Raw genomic sequence first — 25,721 nt, 5'->3', positions numbered from 1 at the left:
TGCTAAATCTAGTGATCATTTCACAGTCTTGATAATTCTCTTCTGCTTCAAGCACTTCCTTTATTTCTATTCAGAGACACTAAAATCCACGGTTTCCCCACTACCTCTCCTCCTACTCTTGATGCTCCTCAGTCTTTCCTGCTTCATTGTTTCAACTTCTAAATGTTAGAATAGTTCGGTTCATAGTCCTTGGACCTCTTCTTTTAGCTACCTATGCTTGTTCTCTCAGTGATACCAATGGGGCTCGTGGTTTTAAGTCTCTCTTTGTAAGGATGAATCCTAAACCTATAACTACAGTCCAAATCTCTAACCTGAAATCCAGAACATATTTCAAACTGCCTGTTTGACATCCTATCCTACATGTCTAACAGCATCTCTAACTTATATCCAAACCTGAGCACCTGATATTCCCACCAAATCTATTAATAGAAACTCCATATTTTCCCAATTACTGAGGCCCAAAACGTGGATTTTATCATGGGATCTCTCCTACCCTGTCAGTTAATTCTGTTGGTTCTATCTTTAATATCTATCCAGAATCCAACTACTCCTATCATTCTGGTCTAAGTCACCATCATCTCTTTCCTGGGTTATTGGGAATGCCTCCTAATAGTTCTCCTTGTTTCTAATCTTAATTATTTCGGGTTATTCTCAAGGTAACAATCAAACTGATCTTTTTAAAAAAGAAATGGTATTGTGTCACCTTAATCAAAATCTTCCTATTTCACTCATGGAGGTCAAGAAATAGATAAAAATGACAAATATGTAAACAGACATTGAAAGCTCAGTTAAATTTTTGTGTTTTTTTATGGAGAATACTCATTAATTACAATACGTGATATAATTTTATTTATTTTGCTATACTATTTTCACCTTTTCATAATAACCTAGCATATTTTAAGAATTTTATGCTTGGAGAGGTATTAATGAATAATTAACACTCCAAAGTAAGAAGAATTATTTTAGTGCTAAATCAATCTTAAATGTCACATTGTAGACATTATTTATAAAAGATGAAGACAGGGAAGAAAGAGTATATTGAAAACTAAAGGACATTTCAACTAAATTACTGAAGCACAACACTATGTATTTCTTAATTTGGCTCAATAACAAGGGAAAATGCTAGGATAAGAAGATATTTTAGAAGGCTGATTTTTTTTGATGTAACCATTTTAAAATGCTGACATTCTAAATCAACATGTGTAGCTATATTTGATTATCAATTACTGCAAAACATATACAGTCCTACTGTTTTTTGTTTTTTGGTTTTTTTTCTTGTTTTATAAAGAGCTTTAATCTTTTTGAAAACAAAGTTAGGTCAAAATGCGTACAATAGGCATTTTATGTAATGTAACTTTAGCTGGCTTTAAAATCAGTCCTACTGTTTTTGACAGAACTTAGTTGTGGGGGATGACAGAATTGTCACTTATAATTATAGGAAAAGCTAAATATAAGTATTAAAATCAATCATCTTTTTAAACTGCCTAGGCAATATAATAATGTATAAAACTGCAAATATTAGTTTTAGTACTGTGAAAAATCTACAAATATCACAAATGTTTGTTTAATACTGTTGAACTCATAATTAAGTTGATTTCTACTTTAAAATATTTTTAATTAGTTCAATTTTAAAATAATTTCTGGGTTGAAAAATATGCATGTTGTGTTTTTCTAAATGCATAATATCATGACCGTAACTATCTTCCTCAGAATCTTACTCCTTATGACCAAACAAAGCCAAACTTTTTAATGCCATACATTTCAATAGAATAGGGTTGTAACAGGATCCAATAATAAGGTAAGTACTTCAGAAACAAATTTTGTATTCAGAAATGTATTTTAAAAAGAGAATACACTTTAAATATTGGATAACTTAAATTGGGACTATACTTGTATTTATACTTATTTAAGAAAGCATATTCATGCACATTACAAATGTCAAAACAGAGTGTCTAATATATAGAAAGGCACTCTTAACTTCATATTAGACTTGCCTTTTTTCCCATTATTAGGTGGGCTTGGTGTTTCTCCCTCATTGTCTTTATAACATTGAAAACAGACAACAGTGATTAATAATTAAGGTCATTAACAACCCAAATAAAAACCAAGCACACCACAAAAGATGACATCACACACCAGAGAAACAAATCCATGCACTAACATGACACCTCACATTAATGAACAGAAGAGCAAAGTATACCCTTCCTAGCCCATAAGAAAAGTAATAAAAACAAAAATAAAATGAGGAATAACGAGTCATTTTATAATAAGTTAGGAAGATTGCAGTTACAGTTTTATTCTAAGAACTAATGTAATTTATCAATTTCATTTTGAGAATTAAGCATAGGCGACAAACTGGCTCAATAAATGGACTTCTTTATCTTAATAAAGTTAAAAATAAATAAAAGTGATATTAATTACTGCTGAAGTCCCCAAACTAATGATATACTTAACAATGACTTTACTGCAAAAGCCAATTCACGAACAGTATGAAAGCCTTTCGGTATTCGTATGGACTAGTTTCAGATACATAGGAACGGGCAAGCAGGGAAACATTAACCACACAGCTAAATTAAAATGAAATTCATTCTTACAGTATTCCCTAAAAATGTTATTCCTATAGCACTTCAGGAAAATGGAAGATGTGTGACATTCTGGTAGCTAGTACACGTTATGTTCAGAACAGAGATAGTTATACTTTCTTATTGATATAAATATGCGTCTAAACTTGCCTTTGTTTTCATTACCAGATGTACTCTGATGATTTTTCTCACCTTTATGACTTTAAAAATAGCTACTAAAAAATTTGCAATTGCAGTTTAAGAGGTTATCTGTCTTAAACCACAAACACTACTGCAAGAATGCATCCATGAAAATACATCTTACGCACAATATACATAATAACATTGCTTTCACACAATGGTAAAGGAGAGAACAAAAGGCACATAAAGTACACGCTACCATTCATGAATACAATACTTTCAGAAATATTCTGACAAAGAAAGTGGCAAAAATTGTGGTATGCAAACATAATAGGGGCTTAAAAACACCAAAATGAAGTGTCTTCATTCCATTTAGAAGGAGGACTCTTTGGGGAGAAATTAGGATTGTCAATAAATAGCACAATACTGAGCTGGGTTGAAGATGAAGCTACAGTTATTTGTTCTTAATTTAGAAAAAAGTTTATGGATAAATTATAATAGTTTCTAAAAGTTTCAAGAACTAAAATTTTGTAATTTATATTCTTCTCTATATTTACTTGTAATTTACCTCTAAAAAAACAAAATTGTTGAGAGAAGAGACTAGAACTTCAATGAACCTACACTCAGTGAAATACAGTGTTTTAGTAGGTACCCAAAAAACATTTTTGAGTAAATATATGAACTGAATATAAGGCTGGGGTAAAGGATAAGTATAAATCTTAGTGAGAGGCATTGTCTATAACTTCAGTTTGATTTAAACAATAAGGAGAATGTTCAGACGGGTAAATTAAATACCCTGATAATTTACCTAGCTAGCTCATGTAATATCTTTCCACTAATAAATTTAAGTAATTATTTTAAAATTAGTACTGAACAATCTGTTCTTTATTCTGTATTTATAAATTTGGAGCCTAAAGTCTTACGTGAAATAGAAAAGTCATACTTCTAAAACATTCGATTATTTATTTTGGACACACAGTCAGACAGACCTGCCTTGACCTCTTCACCCTGCTTTTCTCCCCCCTGCTCTTCCACATGCTCAGTTACTTCATTAACTTCTGTATATGCAAAAGTAAAAGTAAAGAAAAGGATAAGACCAGATATGTACATCTGTTACTCTTAAGTAAAACAAAACAACACATTTCAAATTATTCATGATATGAGTGATAATAAGGAGACAAATAGATTATTTTTAATGAGTTTCTGACATGTTATGAAAGCACATAAGTATACTGTTAATAAATTACCTTACTGTCTCCTTTTATGATAACTTTGATTTATAAAAGAAATTGTGGCCCATGAGTATTTGTAATACGTAATAACTGTAAGACAGGCAAAATACTTCATCTATAAACTTGATATACTCTTAGAAAAATAATACTACATAACTTTTCTTCTAGAGAAACAAAAAATAATATTATAAACTTGTTTTTATTTTTATAAAATGCCAGTACATCAAAGTTAGGGGTAAATTAAAAATAATAATGCCTTGTGGTTGTTTAGTACATTGTACTTTCATTATATTGTTTCGATTTTCTCTGACTCTCAGACAAAAAGAAGATGACTAATACTGTAACACTGTCAAGACCAACATATATAAGGTTTTAAATTAATAAACAGACTAAAATATATCCCAGGTCAAAAGGAATTAAATTAGGACTTGTTCATTTTTCAGCTATTGAACAGGATCAGAAAATAAACATGTCATTTCTTTGATTCTAAAACAGTGTCACTAAATTATAAAGTCTGACAACTTTTTAAGAGATAATCCAAACATAATTCGATTTAGACCATTAATCCATAGTCAATTTTGGGTTATACCTTTAACTTCAGTTAGAAGTTGAAGACTTCTAAAGGAGATATTATATACTGCCTTTAAAGCTAAAGAAAAGATACAATCATGTATCTGCTGGAGTCTTCATATCAGTATTTATGAAAACACAGCTAAAATCATTCATACTTTTAAGCAAAACAAAACAACCAAAACTCCCCAAATCCTTTTATTTCATACTGGAAAGAATAAGAGAGGTTTTTGACTCTCCTCTCTTTTATTTATAAAAGTGGAAAAGTCACAATTAGAGACATTATAGGAAAACTGTGGTTTTTATAGATTCTATAGGGCAAAACCAGATAGAAAATAGAATGTTTGTTGATAAGCCCGTGGAAAACTTCCCTGACCTTCAGTATCAGCTTTATTGTCAGTTTTTTTGGTATATTTATTATTACAAAGAATGGAACAACTCATATCTCAATGGACTATTGCTACAGAAGATATTAAAACTGAATTTAGAAAAAATTATGGCATGAATTATGTTTCTGACTTCATATTCCAACAAATGATGCCAAACCTTATCTTTAAAAATTGTGGGGAGAGGAGACAAAAGATTCTGTATGTATTACAGAACTTTCCTTATGGAAAGTACTTTTAAAATTATACACTCCCATTTTTATGTAAATAATTGACAACTATAGAAATGCTAATATCTTTTTATCAGGCTGTATAACAGACCATTAGTCACGATAGCACTAAGCTGTTTACAATTATAGTTCACAGTACATAGTAAATAAAAAGGACCACAAAATAGGAGTTGATAAATCAATCAGCTACAACTAACAAGATCACAACTTGTTCTAAGTTATGTAAGGCAATAAAAGTACTGCTGCTCAAATGCAATGCACTTAAAAATGTGTTACAAATATGAATTTTACTATAAACATATATAGAATTACAAGATTATTTTAATGGTACTTTTTATACTATTTGAAGTAGCTTTCCAATTTGTAAATAAATATTTCATGTATTCATTCAACAAATCTTTATTGAAGGCCTATAATGTGCCAGGCATTATTCTATGTGCCGGAGATTCATCAGTAAATAAAACAGTTAACAATTCTTCAAAGTTACAAAGTCAATTGCAGAATTCTATAATCAGCAGAGGAATTTTTACTGTCCTGGTAAATGTATGACACTCCATATATCACGACTCAATATTTTCTCTTGACTCATAATGTAGCACTGACAATCAAACTGTACATATTTAACTTTGTTACACTATAAACAGTCTTGCTACAACATGAAAAATGATGCAGGAAATACAAAGCACAATCACTATCTAATGCAATAACTTTCTTTTCTAGAAAGCCAAATTTAATAATTGAAAGATCATCATAAATACAAAATGAAATATATGATTATAAATATAACTAGACTAGGTGTACATCCTCAATGACATAAACACAGACTGCAATTGATATCTTTGGTTAAAGTCTTACACAAAACATTAAATTCTATTTAAAAAGCAAATTTTTTAAAAAAGAAAATTTTACCTTGTGATTTAAAAGAAGTTAAATTCTTTGCATTCTTACTTGATTGAATCAAAAAATTTAACTCCTTTGTATATTTTCCAAGTAAGACAAAAGTCAAATACTTTACTGGAATCATAAAACAAAGTAATTTTACTGTAATAAAGGTCTATACAGTGGAGGGACATCAATTGCAGTTGGGTTTATTTTTGCTCACATAACCCCTAAAAAGGCTGTCAGCACAAAACAAACCCTCCTTTATGTACAGACCTTCATAAGGTTCTATCTCCTTGACTCCATTGTCTAGGAAAAACAAAATAACAAAACAAAAAAGGGAACCAAAGCACAGGGGTTAAAAACAACAGAAATTTCCAAAGGCACAGAATGTATCATCTATTAAAGAAAAGTTAAATGGTGACTTAAATGTGTTTGTTGGTTTGTTTGTTTTGGTAAAGCACATCCAGTTACCAAATAAAGGGACCATTTAAAAAAATGACATTAAAAATTATTATATTTTATCATCCATGCTTTTAGAGGCCCTTTATCCAAGAATTTACAGATGTCTGGGGAGTATGTTCATCTGTGTGTAAGCAAATAGTGCTTCTTATGCAAAAATTTGAAAGTATTAAAAATATCAGTACAACATGCATCTTTCTTGTATATTCATGATTACCTTTTTCTGGTACTCCAGTTTTGAGAAGGATCACCATTGTTGTGCATCAGCTAACCAGTCCTTTGCAGTGTGTGAAAATTGATTTGGCTAGTTACTAATAAACTTTATGTAACTATCAACAATTACATAAACTTAGTTGTAGCAAAGAAACATCACCCAACTGCTTATTTAAGAGCATTAAGTTTACTTCTTAAAACGCGTTTATTAAAGTTTGAAAAATGTGCAAGAGCAATAATGATAGGTTATTTTTGCCTGCAAAGATTATAAAATTTAAATGCAAAATATATAATATTTATAAATATATTTATAAATATAACTACTAGCAAATGCAGCTAAGATATTCCACTGACAAAAGAAGAAAGCTAACACAAAGGTAGTAAATAAGAATCTTGATTCACCTTAGCTTCCATGGGTATTTCCTATATGACACAAATAGAAATAAAACTTACTTCTCTCCAATGTTCCCTTTGGTGGAAGTTGTGGGAGTTGACGGCCCCTTCGTCCTGCCACTGGAGTACTTGATGGGCTTGTTTGGACAGACCCAGTACGAGGGTGAGACCTACAAGATACATCATTAATATTCATTTTTCAATAGAATGAGTTAAAACACTTTTAACACATTTGGTTCATATGACAGCTGTATGGTGCAATTTTAAAGAGGTTTAGCTGCTGATTAAAAGGTTAGGAAAGTAGGACAAAATATGGATATTTGAATGATTATCTAAATAGCAAAAGATGTTTATACTTTTATGTAATATGCATACATACACAGATACATGCACACAAAACCCTACAGTAAAATCCATGGAATTATTAATGTAGATCAGTATTCTATCCATATGAAAGCAAGAAGAGAATTCTGCAGCTCAAAAAAATGAAAGGTAATGCTTACATTTCTTTCTACCAGATTTCAAATTCTTAACACTAACCTCCCTCCCTTGATCCTAAGAGATTTTTGCTCAGGCTTAGATTAGATATCCCTTTATTAGAAATTATCTCACAAGACTACAAATAAAACCCTGAACAATTCAAAATTCAGCTAAAGAAGATATTGGTTAATACATATAGTATTGATAGAAAGAAACTAAAAATCTAGTTTTTTTTATTGTCATTATGATGATTATTCCAAAAGTGATGTCTAATGGACACAAACAATTTCTCATTCTGTAGGAGAACACGATAGTCATGAGGTGCATTATGTGGGGATTTACCCAGGACTCCTGATAAATGAGAAATCACAAAACAAATGAGGTCAGGACAGTTAATAAACAAATTACAATGGTAGTCACACACTATTATATCCGCTGAATATAAATAGTGTGCTTACACTGAAAAGGTTAGTGTCGATTGTTATTAGTGATCAGCCAAGGATGACAGAAGAGACCACTTAGCTGCTGGGAAAGTAAAATGGTGTGCTGGTGGGGCAAAGGGGAAGTTAGTCTGATTGATTTATCTTTCACCTCGATAAGGCAGGTGAAGGAGGGGCAGATCTTCCAGTCATTAATGAAGGCATCGACCTCATGAGGTTTGTATCAGGACGTTCAGTGGATCGGGAGCGGGTGGCTGTCCGCTCTAGGAGAGGCCGTTGTTCTGTTGATCTGGATCTGTGATATGGCTGTCTATCTGCTGCTTCACAATCCCTGAAACGTTAGTCAAAAAGCAGCTCAGTTGATCTTCAGTGCCCTTCTGCTATTTTGTTATGATGCATCAAACTGATTTTGAAAAAGGTAATTGTTTAAAATTATTGAGTATGGAAAAAAAATGTTCTCTTCCCCAACGTATTCTGAGTAAATTCTCACTAAACTTCGTAAGAACTTTTAAGGAACCAACATCTGCCTTTAATAGCAATTCCCAGTGAAGACAATAGGAGTTGCTCAGTTATAATCAAAACAAAACTGTTTTCCAAAATGAATTCTCTAAATGGAACATGTGAAATATGTGAAGTATTCTAATGTTTGAAAAGAATTCTTTGACTTTTCCTAACATTTTCAAAAGATAAAAGAAAACCATAAAAGCACTAATTCTCAAGTCCCTAAGCCTGTTTATTAGTATACCAACTAAGATATAAAGTGGCTTTCAGCACAATCATCATGTATTGATACACCTAAACATTCAAACAGCAGAATCAAAATGTTACGAGAAAGCTGTGCAACTTTGCAGTCTGTAGCCATATTTAAACATGGTCCAGGGCTTCCCTGGTGGCGCAGTGGTTGAGAGTCCACCTGCCGATGCAGGGGACACGGGTTCGTTCCCCGGTCTGGGAAGATCCCACGTGCCGTGGAGCAGCTGGGCCCGTGAGCCATGGCCGCTGACCCTGTGCGTCTGGAGCCTGTACTCCGCAACGGGAGAGGCCACAGCAGTGAAAGGCCCGCGTACCGCAAAAACAAACAAACAAACAAAAAAACATAGTCCACAAGAAAAATCACTGTATAGAAAAGAGTTAATCAACCAATCTATGCCATTTATCTCAGTGCAGTTTAGCGATGCCAACCAACACAATTCAGGATGGGTATTAACTGATTGAAATAATAACGGTTCTGAAACAATGTGATTTCACACAATTTGACCACAAATAAATCTAACATCAAAACCTAATCCTTCTTGAAAGAAACAGACTTAAATGAATAACCTATCAATACTAATTTTTGTATCCCTGGAGTCTAGTGTAATGCTTTTACATCTAACATGTAATCAGTAAATGTCTCCTAACGCCAGCCCCACTATCTATGGAACAACCCCCAAAACACTAGCTTTGGCTCTAGAACTCCAAAGTAACACATACTCCAAAGTATACTTCAAATGAAACTATTACCCCACACGTAGTTGTAACCACAGCAATGGAAATGTTTATATATTATAGACACTAAAGAAAGCAGTAGTCTCCCTCAAGATTAATGTATTAAGGACTTCCACTTTACCTATAAATTCTCTCAGTCTTATTTTTGTTAATGAAAAATGCAAGCAATTAAAGAAAAATAAGAAAAGAAATGATACAATTTCCCAAATGTAAGTAATTACGTGGCATATTGGACCAGTAGGCATTAGATTAGATGACTTCAGGAACTGGATACTGGATTTACTCTATAACGTTACCTTGTGATTATCTTACACTTTCAGTTCATAGGGTAACATATAAGGCAAATATTTTTAAACTCTTTTTAAGTCCATGTACTATGATTGATTTCTTAAGAATTTAGTTTTTTTATAAGTGTATCCAGAATATGTGAAAAGCTGAGATTAAATGTAAATACATATACAATATTCAATTACTAGTCAAAGAGAGAAATGAAAAGGCAGCCTGATAGTGTAAGAAATCATAATTCTATTTTTGTTCCTGAAAAACTATTTTAGAGAGAACACTCCTCTTTAGAAATAAATATGCTCAGGACTTCCCTCGTGGCACAGTGGTTAAGAATCTGCCTGCCAATGTAGGGGATACAGGTTTGATCCCTGGGCCAGGAAGATCCCACGTGCCGCGGAGCAAATAGGCCCATGCACCGCAACTACTGAGCCTGTGCTCTAGAGCTCGCGAGCCACAACTATTGAGCCCGCATGCCACAACTACTGAAGCCCACGTGCCTAGAGTCCGCGCAGTGCAACAAAGAGTAGCCTCCGCTCACTGCAACTAGAGAAAGCCCAAGCACAGCAACAAAGACCCAATGCAGCCCAAAATAAATAAATAAATTTATAAAAAAAAAAAAAAGAGGGCTTCCCTGGTGGCGCAGTGGTTGAGAGTCTGCCTGCTGATGCAGGGGACACGGGTTCGTGCCCCAATCTGGGAAGATCCCACATGTCGCGGAGCGGCTGGGCCTGTGAGCCATGGCTGCTGTGCCTGTGCGTCTGGAGCCTGTGCTCTGCAACGGGAGAGGCCACAACAGTGACAGGCCCGCGTACCGCAAAAAAAAAAAAAAAAAAAAAGAAAAAGAAAAAGAAATAAATATGCTCAATATTTGTTAAATGTTGTTGGTGTACATATCTTTGTATATATTCAACACAATAGGTAACCAGAATCAAAGGGATGCATATACCTTAGATTCCTTAAAACCTATTTTTGGAAAGTACCAATCTTTACATTATTTTCATATTTCCTATTATCTTAAATTAGTAATAAACTTATTTCATTATATAACATGTAGTAACACAACTTTCTGGAATATCTATGACTATCCCAACAGAAAATTAAGCTAATATTTCACTTGTTTATGCAAAATTTGATTTATTCTGATTCCACCGAGTAATTTTTCCAAGTGGAACGTGAAATATCAGGATATACACTTACACTTCTTTGACACTATATTTTAATAATTGAAATATATAATCGTGAGTGAAAGCCAGAGAATTATTTCAAATGTGTTGCTAAGTTCTATGTCCTTGAAAGGATACTATTATTTTTAAAGCAAACAGGTCACTCTTTAGGAAATATACCTTAAAAAAATCTCTTCAGTGAAAACGTTGTTTGAAGATTATAATCAATGTTTTAAATTTTACTTATATTTTTCTTTCCATATTCATCAATAATATGAATTATATGATTTCCATAGTGTGAAATGAATATTGTTTAATAAGTGAAACATGACAAGAACCACAGTAGAAGGTAGAAATTTACTGAAATGTTCCACCACAGTTAAGGGGAGGGGAAAGCTATCATATTTTAAACTTTGATAACACAGGAGAAGGTCAAGATAGGCTCCTGCTCCCACAGTTGGGTAAGAAAAGGTCTTACTAGGTGAGAACTAAGATTATTGCTGAGAAAATTGAAAGCAGCAATGCCTAAGTCTCATATATAATACCCAGCTTCATAGCAGGTTCTTTAAGGGTCTGAGATATAAAACTTGCCAACTTCCACCTAAATTCTTAGTGAGTTTTAATTTTAAGAACTTATAAATAATTAATTTTGAATAGTAGCAACTGAGGCATGGGAAATAATAGATAACCATTTGCAAGGCATAAAATATTTAAGTGTTTACCTGGGTTTCTGAATTTGGGGTCTATATTTCAATGTAAATAGTTTCCTTTGTGATCTAACTTATTTACTTTATTTTACCTTACGTATTTCAAAATATTATTCTAAAAAGGGTAAACAGCTTTTACAAGACTGACAAAATCAAGCCATGTACAAGTTAGGAAACACTGACCTGTATATTTAAATCTTTCTTAGGTAAATAATTTGGTTGTCTTTTAAAAATGATTTAATATCTGTCAGAATTCTATTCTTAAATAGTTTACATTTTCTGATACATATGTTTATAATAGTTCAGAGTTTGTATGTGCCATTTACCTGGATAGATACAGATTATATCTCTGCTTATTTAGTGGCTGCTATTCCAAACTGCAAACATTTGCAGAGGATACTCCACAAATAGAGCTAATTCATATTTTTTTAAACCACAGAATTTATTTTCTTACAGCTCTGGAGCCTGGAAGTTCAAGATCAAGTAGTTGGCAGGGTTGGTTTCTCCTGAAACTTCTCTCCTCGGCTGGTACATGGCTGTCTTCTCCCTGTGTCTTCACAACATCTTTTTTTTTTTTTTAACATCTTTACTGGAGTATAATTGCTTTACAATGGTGTGTTAGCTTCTGCTTTATAACAAAGTGAATCAGCTATACATATACATATATCTCCATATCTCCTCCCTCTTGCGTCTCCCTCCCACCCTCCGAATCCCACCCCTATAGGTGGTCACAAAGCACTGAGCTGATCTCCCTGTGCTATGCAGCTGCTTCCCACTAGCTATCTATTTTACATTTGGTAGTGTATATATGTCCATGTCACTCTCTCACTTTGTCTCAGCTTACCCTTCCCCCTCCCCGTGTCCTCAAGTCCATTCTCTATGTCTGTGTCTTTATTCCAGCCCTGCTCCTAGGTTCTTCAGAACCATTTTTTTTCTTTTTAGATTCCATATATATGTGTTAGCATACGGTATTTGTTTCTCTCTTTCTGACTTACTTCACTCTGTATGACAGACTCTAGGTCCATCCACCTCACTACAAATAACTCAGTTTAGTTTCTCTTTATGGCTGAGTAATACTCCATTGTATATATGTGCCACATCTTCTTTATCCATTCACCTGTCAATGGACAGTTAGGTTGCTTCCATGTCCTGGCTATTGTAAATAGAGCTGCAATAAACATTGTGGTACATGACTCTTTTTGAATTATATTGACTGACACTATTGAAACAAGACCCAGTATTGTAACAACCCAGCTTTAAAAGCATATGATAGTACATGCAGATTTGATGAGGATTTCTAAGGGAAAAATCATTTTATAATCATCAAGTGAAGTTGTACGTTTTTAATCATTTTTCCTCTCGTATAGTCGCCTTTGAAAGATTTTTTAATTTCCAGGTATCTGGCACAGCTTCCTACTTATTTCATCACCTTTGCTACTTACTTCTCCTAGTCTCAAAGTACATGGGAGTTACGCAGTGTAACAGAAAAGAATAGGCCAGTGAGCATTTTCTTTCACTTATATACAACCATTGCAATGATACAACTCCAGATCAACATAAGCTCAATGTAGACTATCTCTCTAAATACAATAGAAGAATACTAAAAAAATGAAAAACAAACATCACAGTGCTTCAAAGTATTATTCAGATATCAGTGAAAATTGTCCTAGAATGTAACTCAGACTTTAGAGTCTATGTTAAATCAGACAGACTTATTTTGCATTTATACTGTAAAGATAAGTAAATGTAATAGGGTTTTTTTAAAAATAGACTTGTAAAAAGTAAAGCTACTTAGGAATTACTATTTTTTCTTTTTTATAAAGAAATGATTTCTTTATAAAGCTGAAATCTTAAAAATAAATTTGGATGTATCTCTGAAGGACAAGAAGTATAATCTCATGTTTGGGGCAAGAAGTGACTTCCCCACATCTATATTATGTAATACAGTAAGCGGATCAACAGCAGCAGCATTATGCTTTTGATAAAACACCTTCAATGTTTAGAGATTTCCTGAGCGTTTGGTGCACAACTGAAGAAATAAATATATTACAGAATTTTAAAATGAGATATTTTAGGGTAATTAATATAAAATATGTTATATATTTGTACAACATATCAAGTAATTTAAAGCAATTATATGATTCAACTCTATAATTTTCATGCTCATCATCTTGTGCAAGGCACAGTTTAACTTTATAAAAACTCTATATTACTTTAGCATTGCTTCCAAAGTTAAGAGAATTGCAAGTACACAAAACACCATGGTAATAAGTACATATTCAGAAATACTTATTTACCATGTGTATGAAGAGTAATATTTTATTATTTTGGAGGAAGACAGATTAATTTTCCTTGGGCATGATAGCATTTTTTTTTTTACAGAACATTTCTGTTCAGTTAAACATTAAATTCTGTATGTTAGTTAAAAGTAAATGATTTTATTAAAAAATAACAGCAATATCTAGGGTCAGCCAAGTTAATAACAATCTAACGTGAAAATGGTAATAATACACATATTGATGAGAGAAACCAAACACTTTTAATGTAGAAAAACATGTTACTATTTCTTATAACCCTATTTTATCAACAAAAAGAGAAGTAAAGCGTTCCCTTATCTATAGAAGTATTTTCTAAAAAACAGTCAATGCTGGAAACAGCAAGAAGAAAAGATTACCCCAATTTTGTCCAGAACAATAAAGATATATTGTATTAGTAGACATGTACACACAGAAACATGTAAAATATAAATATCTTGAGGATATTTTGAGTATTTTATTAGTAGTTATAGCAGTTATAGTAGTTATAATTCTCAATGTTATTTCATTTTTACTTCAAAAATAGCAGAAACAAAACAAATAAGCAAGATTATTTACTCAACAACTACAGCAAATTAACACATCTTTAAAATATGTTTTTTGGGGGCTTCCCTGGTGGCACAGTGGTTGAGAGTCCGCCTGCCGATGCAGGGGACACGGGTTCGTGCCCCGGTCCGGGAAGATCCCACACGCCGTGGAGCGGCTGGGCATGTGAGCCATGGCCATTGAGCCTGTGCATCCGGAGCCTGTGCTCCGCAATGGGAGGGGCCACAACAGTGAGCGGCCCGCGTATCGCAAAAAATATATATATATATATGTTTTTTCAAAATCCTGAGAGATGATATAATTATCACCTTCTATCTATAAAATTCTTATTTTACTAAATAGTTTCCATTTTCAGTGGATGTTGAAGTATAATATCATTTTGTTAACTGTAAGAAATTCAAGTTATCTCACTAAAGCATTGATAGTATGTTTTCCCTTCCCAGGTTCTCAAAGATTCCATAAAATAACAAACATCTTAAAGATGTATCTCTAAAGAACCAAATTATGCATTGCTATTGTATGACATGAGTAAATGTGATTAGGCATATTCCTCACTCTAGAATATCTGAGTGCCATGTTCAAAAGTTCCATTGGTCAACTTTGAACAATTCACTAGCATTTCTTTTGTTTGCTAGTTTTACATGGATAGTGGAAACTCCTCGTATACACTGCTGCCTGCTGCCCCTAGCTGTTACTTCATAATGTCAGTTCAAATCACATAGAGGTAGTAGTCAGAGGACTGATTAATCCCCTCCTAAATACACACACATACACACAGAACAAAAGGTATACACATTTTCAGGCACAAATACTATCTGCCTCAGTCACTAATGATGACGTGATGTCTAACAGTCAAAATTACTAGAAACACCAAAAAGCAAGAAAGATAAGGCCCACTGTCAAGAGACAAAGCAATCAACAGAGTCAGACTCAGCTAGGACACATGTTGGGACTATCAGGCAGGGAATTTAAAATATTATATGATTCGCATGTTAAAGACTATCTTAGAAAGGACGGACAATATCTCCTGTATGAAAAGCTGAAGAAATATCAGCAGATAGATGGCAACCATAAAAAAGAGTCAAATGGGAGGGCGGTGGTGAAGAAGGACGCCATGTGCTGTGCGGTCCTGGGCCTGGCACACAGTGGGTGGGATGAAGACAGCTTCCAAGTAGCACTTGGAGGACACAGTGAAGAATCCATCCATTGATGGAGCCCTGGTCACAGATTCACAGGGACTTAACCTGGGCTGCCGTGGGACCCGGTCAGATGAGCAGGCTTGGGTGATATCTGTTCTAGCCCAGCAAGCAGCTAAGCTAACCTCTGACCCCACTGATATTCCTGTGTTGTGTCTAGAATCAGACAATGGGAACATCATGGTCCAGAAACACAAAGGCATCACAGTGGCATTGCACAAAATGGCCTTCTGACGTCTCATGTCCGTTCTCCAGAAGCCTGTGACAGGGACTACAGTCTACCTATGTTAATTATCTTAAAGAGTTATTAGAGTTTCAATAGTTAGGTCATTCATTTAATATGCATTGGACATTTTTCTATTAATTTTAGAGTAAGCACTTTTTGACATTGTATGGACTGACCTATCAAAATGTTAGTAAGAAAAGATCTTGTTTTGAAGCAACAGGTCTAGATCACTTTGTATATAGAATTTTGTTATGGTTAATAAGTCTGGTTGGAGGGGAGAAAAAGAGTCAAATGGAAATACTAGAAATAATAGAAAGTAGAATGTGGTAAAATGTTAGAAAATTAGCTTGGAGTCAGTTTATAGAGATCTTAAACATCTAGTTAAGAGGTTAAGACAGGGTTTAATTTTCAATGAGAGTGACCAAAGAGTTCTGAACAAAGGTACTTTTTAAGTAATGAATTAAGAAGATGACTTCAGCAGTAGTGTATGGAATGAATTAGAGTAGGAAAAGGCTGATGTGTAGTAAAAGTTTGGAAACAGAAGAAGGTATGGATGACAAACATAAATCACAATGTACAAAATATACAATATACAGAATTATACAAACAGAATTTTAAGGTTAGAAGGAATCTCAGAAATTGTATAATTCAATCTCTCTCATTTTAGAAATAAGCAAACTAAGGCTCACAGAAACTTGGTCAAAGTCCCACAATTAGATATTTTTTGAGCTGGAATTTGAATTGTGCTTTCTTGGTTCTAAAGCCTGTTAATTTCTTTGACCAGGGATGTGTTTTTTTTTTTTCCTCTATATAACGTTTGGCAAATCACCATATGAATTAAATGAAAGACATGAATAAACCAAGGAAAGAGCCTGAAATTCCCAGCCTCCAAAATGAAAGGATGATCTATTAACAGAAATAGAATTCTTGGGAAGAACGAGAGTAACTTCAGGTTTGGACTTAAATTTGTGAAGCGTTGCAAGAATATTCTTGTACAGATGTAAGTCAGATAATCAAACAGTTTGAGAAGTCACTGTATTATATTAATATTCCACTATTCATTAGAGAGGCTAAAAAAAGAAGTGGTTAATAATGGCAGATGCAAGGACATAACAAGGATAAATACGTGTAAAAAGATACAGCAAATAAGAACCATGGAGAAAATCATTTAAAATAAAGTGCTGGAAGCAGAGGTCAGACTGCAGAGGGTTAAAGCTTAGGAGCTGATGAAGGAGTGGAGAAAGCATATGTAAAAATACATAGTCAAGAAACATGACCTAAGTAAGAGAGAGAAATTGATCATTTTCAAGGGAGCTTGAAGGTGTGGCAGAATAGAAAGAAGGTATTATTAAGAAGATTTCAACAGTCCTCCGTAACAACAATTTGAGGAAAAACAAATTAGAAAAGTAAGAGAGATTGAAATGTAAGAGAAACAAGAAATAATGAATGGAGGATAATTCCAGAGAAATTAAGAAAGCGTACAGTCAGAAACACAAATAGATTCCTTGTGATGGAGAAGAAAATGCTTCTAAGAGGAAAGGAGGTTTGTAACAATGCAAAGAAATTAAGGCAAAAAGGGGAGGGGTAGCTCAGGAAGTGTGAATAACTTAGATTTGATCCCATTCACTAAGGGCTTTCAGTATACTTCTCAGATAGGACATCTACAGGAAAACATTCTACATTCCACACAGGAATCTCATCCTCCTGTGACTCCACTAGTTTTGTCAGAAACCTTTCTCTAATTAGGGTCCTAGTCATGTCCCCAAATACCTTAAGAAAAGACCATTCACTGCCTCTCTTCAAACGCTATGGCATCCCTCAGCACTACTCTAGCCTCAGGTCAGACCTTTCCCAGAACCAACTCAGTTCTGGCACCAAACAACTTCCAATTCTGGCACCAAAACAACTTAGGATAAATTTAGGATAGTTGAGGTATATCACTTCTATTTAAGCATCTTATCTCTGTAAATCTTAGTATCAAGTAAAGGGCAAGCCCAATTGCCCCCTGATATCTTCTCTCTAAATTCTTCATTTCTTGTACTCTCTTCTGTACCATTTTAATCTTCTCTGATTCTCTTAGCTATATTTTCAAGAATCCTTATCCACTGTTAACTAACTTCCTTACGTCATCAACCATTCTGCAGAATGGTTTCTGCATATCCCTACCTTAAATAACATTTAGCTCAGCTCTGCAGACTCTCCTTCCAGTGTAACTCTCACCTGCAGAAGCTACTTATTCTTTCACATTTCAAAGTCCATGGATTTAGGAGAGATCGGTTCCCTAGAGACACTCTGGCCATTACTCTCCCACTGTAATGTCTATTAAGCATGCCCCTTGGCTATAAGATCCATTATTAATTCAGGTTGCTAATATCTATCCAACTTCCAATCACTATCCCTTAGTCATTGATAATTTGAGGAATTGGGTGTCAGCCATCTTCTTTACCGTAATTCCTATGGTAATGCCAGGAGATTTCAATGCACATGCAGAAAACTGTTCAATAATCTTGAACCACAACTCTTGGATCTTCAAGACTTCAATAATTGTCACTTTTTTCCTGCATCAGCGCTCCCTCCTAGGGAAACACTGTGGATCTTAGAATCCAATGAAACTATTTAAACTCAGAAATATTAAACTCCAATATCTCAAACTGATGACAATCATTATTTCTGTCAGGTGTTTTATAATCTCACTCGCAACTTACTTGATCTCCATTTGATACTTTTTGTTCCTTGGTCCAACCAATTCCTGCCAGTATATAGCACCCTCTTTGCTTTTCTTCCATCCTTCTCATCCTAGACTCTGTGACTGATCACCTGGACCCCTCCTATAAAAACACTCAGATTCCCTTTTATACCAAATCTTCCAAACATTCATCAAAACCCTAAAATTGGTTCAATGCCATAATCTGATTCTTCAACATCTAGGCAACTGGGTATTGCTTAAGCAAAGCATACATTCATACAGGTTGGCACATTACAAATTCATGGTTTCCAACATTTGCCGTGGTTGCATCACCAAAAATCTTTTTACTTATATTTAATCAGTTCCCATCAGTTTTTACCCAACAACTATTTAAACTTTCTCATTTTCAATCAAACATCATATTCAACCTCTGGGAATCCTCAGGAATTTGTCTCAAAAACAATCATGTAATCTCAATCACAGCAACAACAAAATTGAGGTTATCAAACAAAATTACCTTCAATTTAACATCCTTTAAAAACTTACATAGTTCCAACTCTCTCATCTATTTTCCTCCTGTCTCAATGGTAAATAAGAGCTTCTTTATGTTTACAAACTCCACCTCTGTGGTTAGCCCTACCTACTGCTCTAAGACCTTTCTTCCAGTCATCCTCTTTTTTTCCTGTGTTTTCAACCTATCTTTTTTTCCTAAAGCATTCTTTCCTCCAAGCCTATCAACACAGGGTATATTTCTTATTCTAAAAGAAAGAAACCTACTCTGGTATCACATACCCCTATCTAATACTTCTCCTCCACACTCTTTTGGTGTATTTATTTTCTTATCTCCCAGTCATGCCTCAGGCCACTGAATTCTGCCTTTCTTCCCTCACTACCCTTCCAAAATCATCAGTGGAAGTCACCAATGACTTCTCCCTTGACAAATCAATGGGCATTTTTCATTTATTATTTCTATTGCTGACATTATTTCTTCCTTCATAAAACTCTGTAATTTTTTAGCTCTATTCTTCTTACTTTTCTCATTCTTCCTTCACTATGTCCTTCAGAAATTTCTCTTCCTTCGTCTACCACTTAAATGTTAATGTTTCCCATGGCAGAGGAAAACTCCTTGGCTCTCATTTCATGGGTAGTCTTTCTGGTTGATTTCATTTTCATTTTGTGGCTACTTCCCACTAGTAGTAAATTTACTCGCAAATTGCTCTACATAGACTAAACTACTTCTTTAAGCTTGAAAATTATTTTACTCCTTGCTAGAGGTTTCCTCTTAGCCCTCTCAAGAATTCCAAAACTGAACTTGTCTCTCACCAAAACTGATTCCTCTCCTAACAATTCCCCCCATCTTTGTTAAGGTACCACAGGCACCCAGTTACCCAAGCTGTAAGACTAGGAGTGTTTCTTGACTCTTGGTTCCCCCTCAACATCCAAATCCTATTGTTTACCAAGTATTATTGATTTTAATTGATTAACTCTCATCTTCTATCTCTCCATCCACTACCTTACTTAGTTCGGGCCCTCAAAGAGTTTCTGCTGTCCTAGAACAAGGCAAATATTTCAGTATGTGCTTTTCTTTTCCATGTCCTTTTCTCTCAAATCAACCACCCACAGAGTCTCTAGAGTAATTATTCTAGAGTGAATAAATGTATTATAGCCATCCCCAAACTAAAACTCTTCAAAGTACCTCTATCACATACAGTCTTAGACCTAAGTTCCTTAACAGAGTATACAAGATTATTCATAATCGGGACCATCTCTATCATTCCAGATTCATTTATTGCTATTCCCTGCCTTGTGGCTAATGCTCCAACAGCACTAAAACATGGTGTTTATTACTTTAGTAACTTTGCTCATATATTTCTTGAAAATTCCACCAACATCCTACCATATCTCCCCCTAAATAATTCTAATTCTTCCTTTAAGATATAGCCTAGTTGTCATCTCCTCCATCACATTTTTATGTAAAAGTTTCCACGTTGTCCACCAGCAATGTCAGTGATTCCTTAATATGCTATGTATAGCTTTAAGTAAAGATAATTACTAGGAGGAAAAGTAGGGTTGGGGGTAAATTTTAAAATATAAAAGATATATTTATTGAAATAAAGGATATGTCTTAAAGGGAAATCAATAAAAGGTAACCTGATATCCATTCTAAATATGTTTGTTTAAATGTTGAAATGTGTTTTAAAATGCACAATGATCAGAGATAATTTTGCACTGGTCAGCATAACCTGTTCAGAAGAAGAAAAAGTTTTGATTCTTAATATTAGTTAAATATTTGTTTCCTGAAGTAATATAAAAGAAGTTTAGCAAACATTATTTAAGCTTCTCTTCATCTGTTCCAAAGAGAAAGCACTCATAATATTTCATTTTACAAGCATGAAACAGAGAGACCCATTGTTCTGATTCTTCACATATTGGAGATGCCATGTTGAGTTTACTACATTTATTCCATTCAGAAAATTCCAGATTTCATACAGCCAAACTATGGTCTACTTGGAACTATTAACATATATTTATTCACAGAAAGGGAATTCCCAGACCATGATAGTTAATGCCACCTTGAAATCTAGACCAGGAAACTGGATACTTAGAAAGTTGGTGCCAATTTCTTTTTATTCTTTCCACAATCCTCAATAAAGAGGTCACTTTTCCTTTAAATGTTCAGTTATTTTTTTCTCAAGTAGGTAGTTAGGGAGAACTTGGGTAATTTAGATAAAAAACCATTTGGCAAGAGACAGAGATTGATCCACATTTGGACTTTGTCAAATAGGTAAAAGCAGAACAATATAGCAAGGGAACTGAGGATATTTCTGAGAATGGATTCAACCTCTGGATATGTAAGTAAGTAAAGAAAAGTGGAGACTAATTGGGAAAGGTAAATGGGTAAAGAGAGTGGAGTTGTCTATTGAGATAAAAGAACCAGTGAGTTAAAAGTAACTCAATGAAAGAATAAGAAGGAACCATGTGTAGTTCTTGTCCAAGAGTGAAATATTTTGTATTAATTGTAAATGGAAAGTAACCTTTAAAAATTATATAAAATATTAAACGTTTTTTAAAAATTAAAAAGATTTCAAAGGTAGAACAATTTCAAGTGACGATAATATTCAGAGCTTGGCCATGGGAGTGACTGAGTGAAGTAGGACTGGGGGTAAAGTTCACTACCTCCAATTTGAGATGGTCAAGGAAGTGAGTGGGTGCTGAATAGATCATTCAGGTGAATGCTAACAGCACTCAGGCTCATGGCAGAAATTGTGATAAAGAGGAAAACTAAAGCCACATGCATAAAATAGCATAACCAAGAGGTAAACAGATGATATCAATGTGTAAGGGAAATGGGTGATTGTGTTCAGTTGTATTACCTACAAAGGTTCAGGGGTTAAACAAGAAGCATGGAATGTTACGGTAATAAAGAAGAAGGGATAGGTGACTAGAAGAGTTTTTATATTTTGAACAATCCCCAGAATCTCATAGTGGATTTAAGTGGGAGTCAGAGGGACTGAGTAACTCAGAAAGTTAGCAGAGTGAAATAAATGATCAAAGTCACTTTAAAAAAAATTTAAAAAAAAACAAAGGAAGGAAATATTAAGCTGAATGTTCAGTACAGCATTTACTACTTCTTTGGAAGAGGCATACGAATGCAATAGGCAAGGAGCCTATAGGTAGATGCAAGGAGTATAACCAACCATATATTCTGGTTCTTGGTCCGGGTAGTAGATTCATAAATGCTTATTTTATTACTGTGCTTTGAAACATGCACACATTCTTTTGTATGTGTCAAAGTAATAACGATAATATTTTTAAAAGCAACTAAAGACTGCATTCTCACAAAATCTATCCAACTTTTCCGGCGTAGGTATACACTAGACTCACAGATTTGAATCGTTTAAGTGACAGCAAATCTTATAGTAAGTTATTTGATAACTTGTTTTCTAAAACTGATTTTTCTAACCTTGTATTACTTTAATATAAACATCAATGATATTGTGTTTCCTGAATATAAACTAAATTATGGCACAAAAGACAATTCAGAAATCTCTCTATCAAAATAGGCCAGCTAGGCTGAGACTGAGAATTTGAGTAAGTATATGAAATTGATAACCAACCTAGAGCTGATAAAGAACTGGTTCTATCTACGTTGGGTTACTGAAAGAATAAATGATATGAAGCAGATAAGCTACTTATTGATAATTAAGAAAAATACAGAGTATAAAAAACTAATGTGGTTCATGATCTTAATTTATATTTAACTGGAAAGATACCAGTGTAAGAAGAATAAGCCTAGAATCAGTAATGTCTCATTCACGCCACCCACCTTAAGAAAGGTCTTGCCCAATTATAAGGATTATAAAACTGTTTTTTGCCCAATTATAAATTATAAAACTGCTTTTCACATTTCTGTAAGATAAATGTATGATCACTGCAACCAAAAAATAGTCTGAATGTAATATACAGCAATAATAAAAATAAAAGTCATTAACAACAACAAAGTAAAAATTATTTAGTATTGAAGCAAAATAACAGAAAAAGAGACTGAGAAATGTAAAAGAAAATAAAATATAGCAATAACCATTATCATATAATAAACTGGAAGGCACTAAATTTCAATTACATTTACTGAAAGACATCACAAAATTTGAATTATTAGGAATTTATTATTGATGATATCTCTATGTTTCCTTCCACATTTGTCTAAATGAATTCAATCCTTAGGAATTTACCCATTAGTTTCAATTATTTTTTTCTAAGCTCTTTCATTATCAACTCTTAATTAACTAAACTAATAGGATAAAAGTGGTCACACATAACCCAAATCACTTTGAAACCATAGTCGGAGTGAGTACAGCACATAATTCCTTATCTATACAGCTGAATCCACAACCACATTATTATTGCCGTTTTCTCTGCCTACCGGGCCTAAAAATGTTGTCACTGAACTGGCTCAAATCCCTAAAGCTACGTTTAGCCTTGAGAAACTGCAAGCTTTACAGACCTTCTTTCCCCACTCGATTTCCTTCTAGGATTAACTAGAAAGCTAATCTTCCTTTCTGTTAAATGCCAGGTCATTTATATTTCCCTTCAGTACAAGGAGAATGGTGGTAGACTAGAAATACTGGGTCTGGGTAGACAGACCCAGTATTCTCCAGGGATCTGGGTTCATCTACTATAACCAATGAGTAGATCACAGCCACCTTTGACAAGGTAACCATAAACCTGAGTTTACCCTCATAAACCTCAGCCCAACCTAAGCACTTTCAAGGACTGACTGCGGAGGGAGGTGGGGGAAGTGGGTTGTTAAGATATGTACCAATCAACTAGTGTTGCCTAAATATCTAATTATCAACTAGTGCTGCAGAGGAAGGTGAGCTGTCAAATGCAATTAATTTTTAATAATACTGTTATTCTACTTTTGTACGTAATAAGAGTCAAATGTAATTTCTGGTGAGTTAAACTTTTAGAATCATCAAAGAGATGATCATAGCCCATTAAGGGAAGCTATACTTTTGACATCCTAACACAATTAAAGTGTTTATATATGCTTTATTTTCTACTATTTTATAAGGATAATACTTCTATGTTTCATCAATAACCATATATGTATATATAAAAAACAAAAATAGAAGTGAGTTATATCATATCAATAGATAGGCACATGCAATTCTACGAACAGACTCAATTGTAAGAAAAATATACCTGCCATCCCTGTGATGATGTTCAATGGTCTGACTGTATCTGGAGCGAGGTAGAGTAAGAAAATGACTGCAAGCATGGTAGAAACAAGAATATAAATGAGACTCAGGAAAGAAATGAGAAAGTACATTTTAATTTTTAAAAGTGAGATTCAAAAAAGATAAGCAGATAGTAAGCAAAGCAAATGAAAACTGTTACTGGAAAGCTTGCTCCTTGCTCCCAATGTCCATTGTAATATGGCAGTGCTAAAGGTTAAAATATGCTAAATATTCTAAAACAAAACACAAGAAAATGTAACAAATTGAGATTAAACAAATAATATTTCAAAATAAAATCTTATCAATTAGCACTCAAACATCTTTAGCACCATCTATAAAATGTTATACAATACAGATGTTTTCCCATTTTTTAGGAGGAAAGGTAGAAAAAGAAAAATAATAAAATAACCAGAAAGCTTAAGAGGAAAATAATAAAAGAGGTAATTTCTAACACTTATCACACTTAGGAGATTTTATAAGGTAGCTATTTCTTTTTCAATCATTACTAATTAAAAGTAACTAAAAGAGTTTATAAAATTCCATTTAGAAAGGAGCAAACTGATTCAAATTCCTTTAATTGAATACTAATTTTATTTTGTAAATGTATCAGATGCTATCAATTTTCCATTCACTATGTTTATTATATGTTTATTACATGCTATTGACTCTGCTACACTTCATGCCTCATGACTACCATAAGCCACCAAAGTAGCACATTGACCTTTTTACCCTTCTGTAGCTGATTCTCTTCTTGCTATAGCACTGATCTAAAATTTTTCTATTTTTTTAAGTCTTTCATGTCAAAACACTTAATTTTGGCAGATGATCATTATGTTTCAGTAAAAAATGGAAACCAATCTTGGTCTCTCTCAACACCTCTAAATATAGAGTACATATATATTTATATCTCCACTTGTCCTCTTTTGCAGCAAACGAAGAGGCAATTCCCCTACTTGTAATCCTACTTCCCACATGACCTTGCTTCATTCATTTTTGTCTCATGCCTTCCCTTCCACAACTGCACTTAATCCTAAAAATAAAACTTCACTAACCTTGCCTTCCTCTGACTTTTTTTCATCATAAAACGTCTTAGACATATCTACAATTCTTGCTACCACTTTCTCACTTCTCATGCTTAAAGCTTACTGTGATTTGATTTCTGCCTCTATCATGCTCTTGAAGCTGTGAATATTATCTGTGAAATTCTAAAAAGTCCTTTAATTTCCTCTTGATCTTCATCACACTCCACTTATCTATGGTTTTAGACAATGATTTTCAACCTCTATTTCTTGACACTCTCTTGGTTTCTGAAACACTATTCTCTCTGGCTATTAGAAATTTAGAATGGATAACCAACAAGGCCCTATTGTATAGTCCAGGG

General features: G+C 33.8%; 1 protein-coding gene across 1 annotated transcript in view; it reads right to left on the bottom strand.

The window, feature by feature from the left end:
- The window catches only part of RIMS2 (regulating synaptic membrane exocytosis 2), a 452,082-nt gene that overhangs the window by 191,032 nt on the left and 235,329 nt on the right, over positions 1 to 25,721 (bottom strand). Inside the window, exons 16-18 of the mRNA XM_032610227.1 lie at positions 8,139 to 8,318; positions 7,128 to 7,237; positions 6,276 to 6,308 (exon numbers count right to left, since the gene is read on the bottom strand). Of these exons, the coding sequence (XP_032466118.1) occupies positions 6,276 to 6,308; positions 7,128 to 7,237; positions 8,139 to 8,318 (323 nt within the window). The remainder of the gene's footprint in view (positions 1 to 6,275; positions 6,309 to 7,127; positions 7,238 to 8,138; positions 8,319 to 25,721) is intronic.

Source organism: Phocoena sinus, chromosome 17, assembly GCF_008692025.1.
Source record: "Phocoena sinus isolate mPhoSin1 chromosome 17, mPhoSin1.pri, whole genome shotgun sequence".
Taxonomy (NCBI): domain Eukaryota; kingdom Metazoa; phylum Chordata; class Mammalia; order Artiodactyla; family Phocoenidae; genus Phocoena; species Phocoena sinus.
This window is presented reverse-complemented; position numbering and strand designations above follow the sequence as displayed.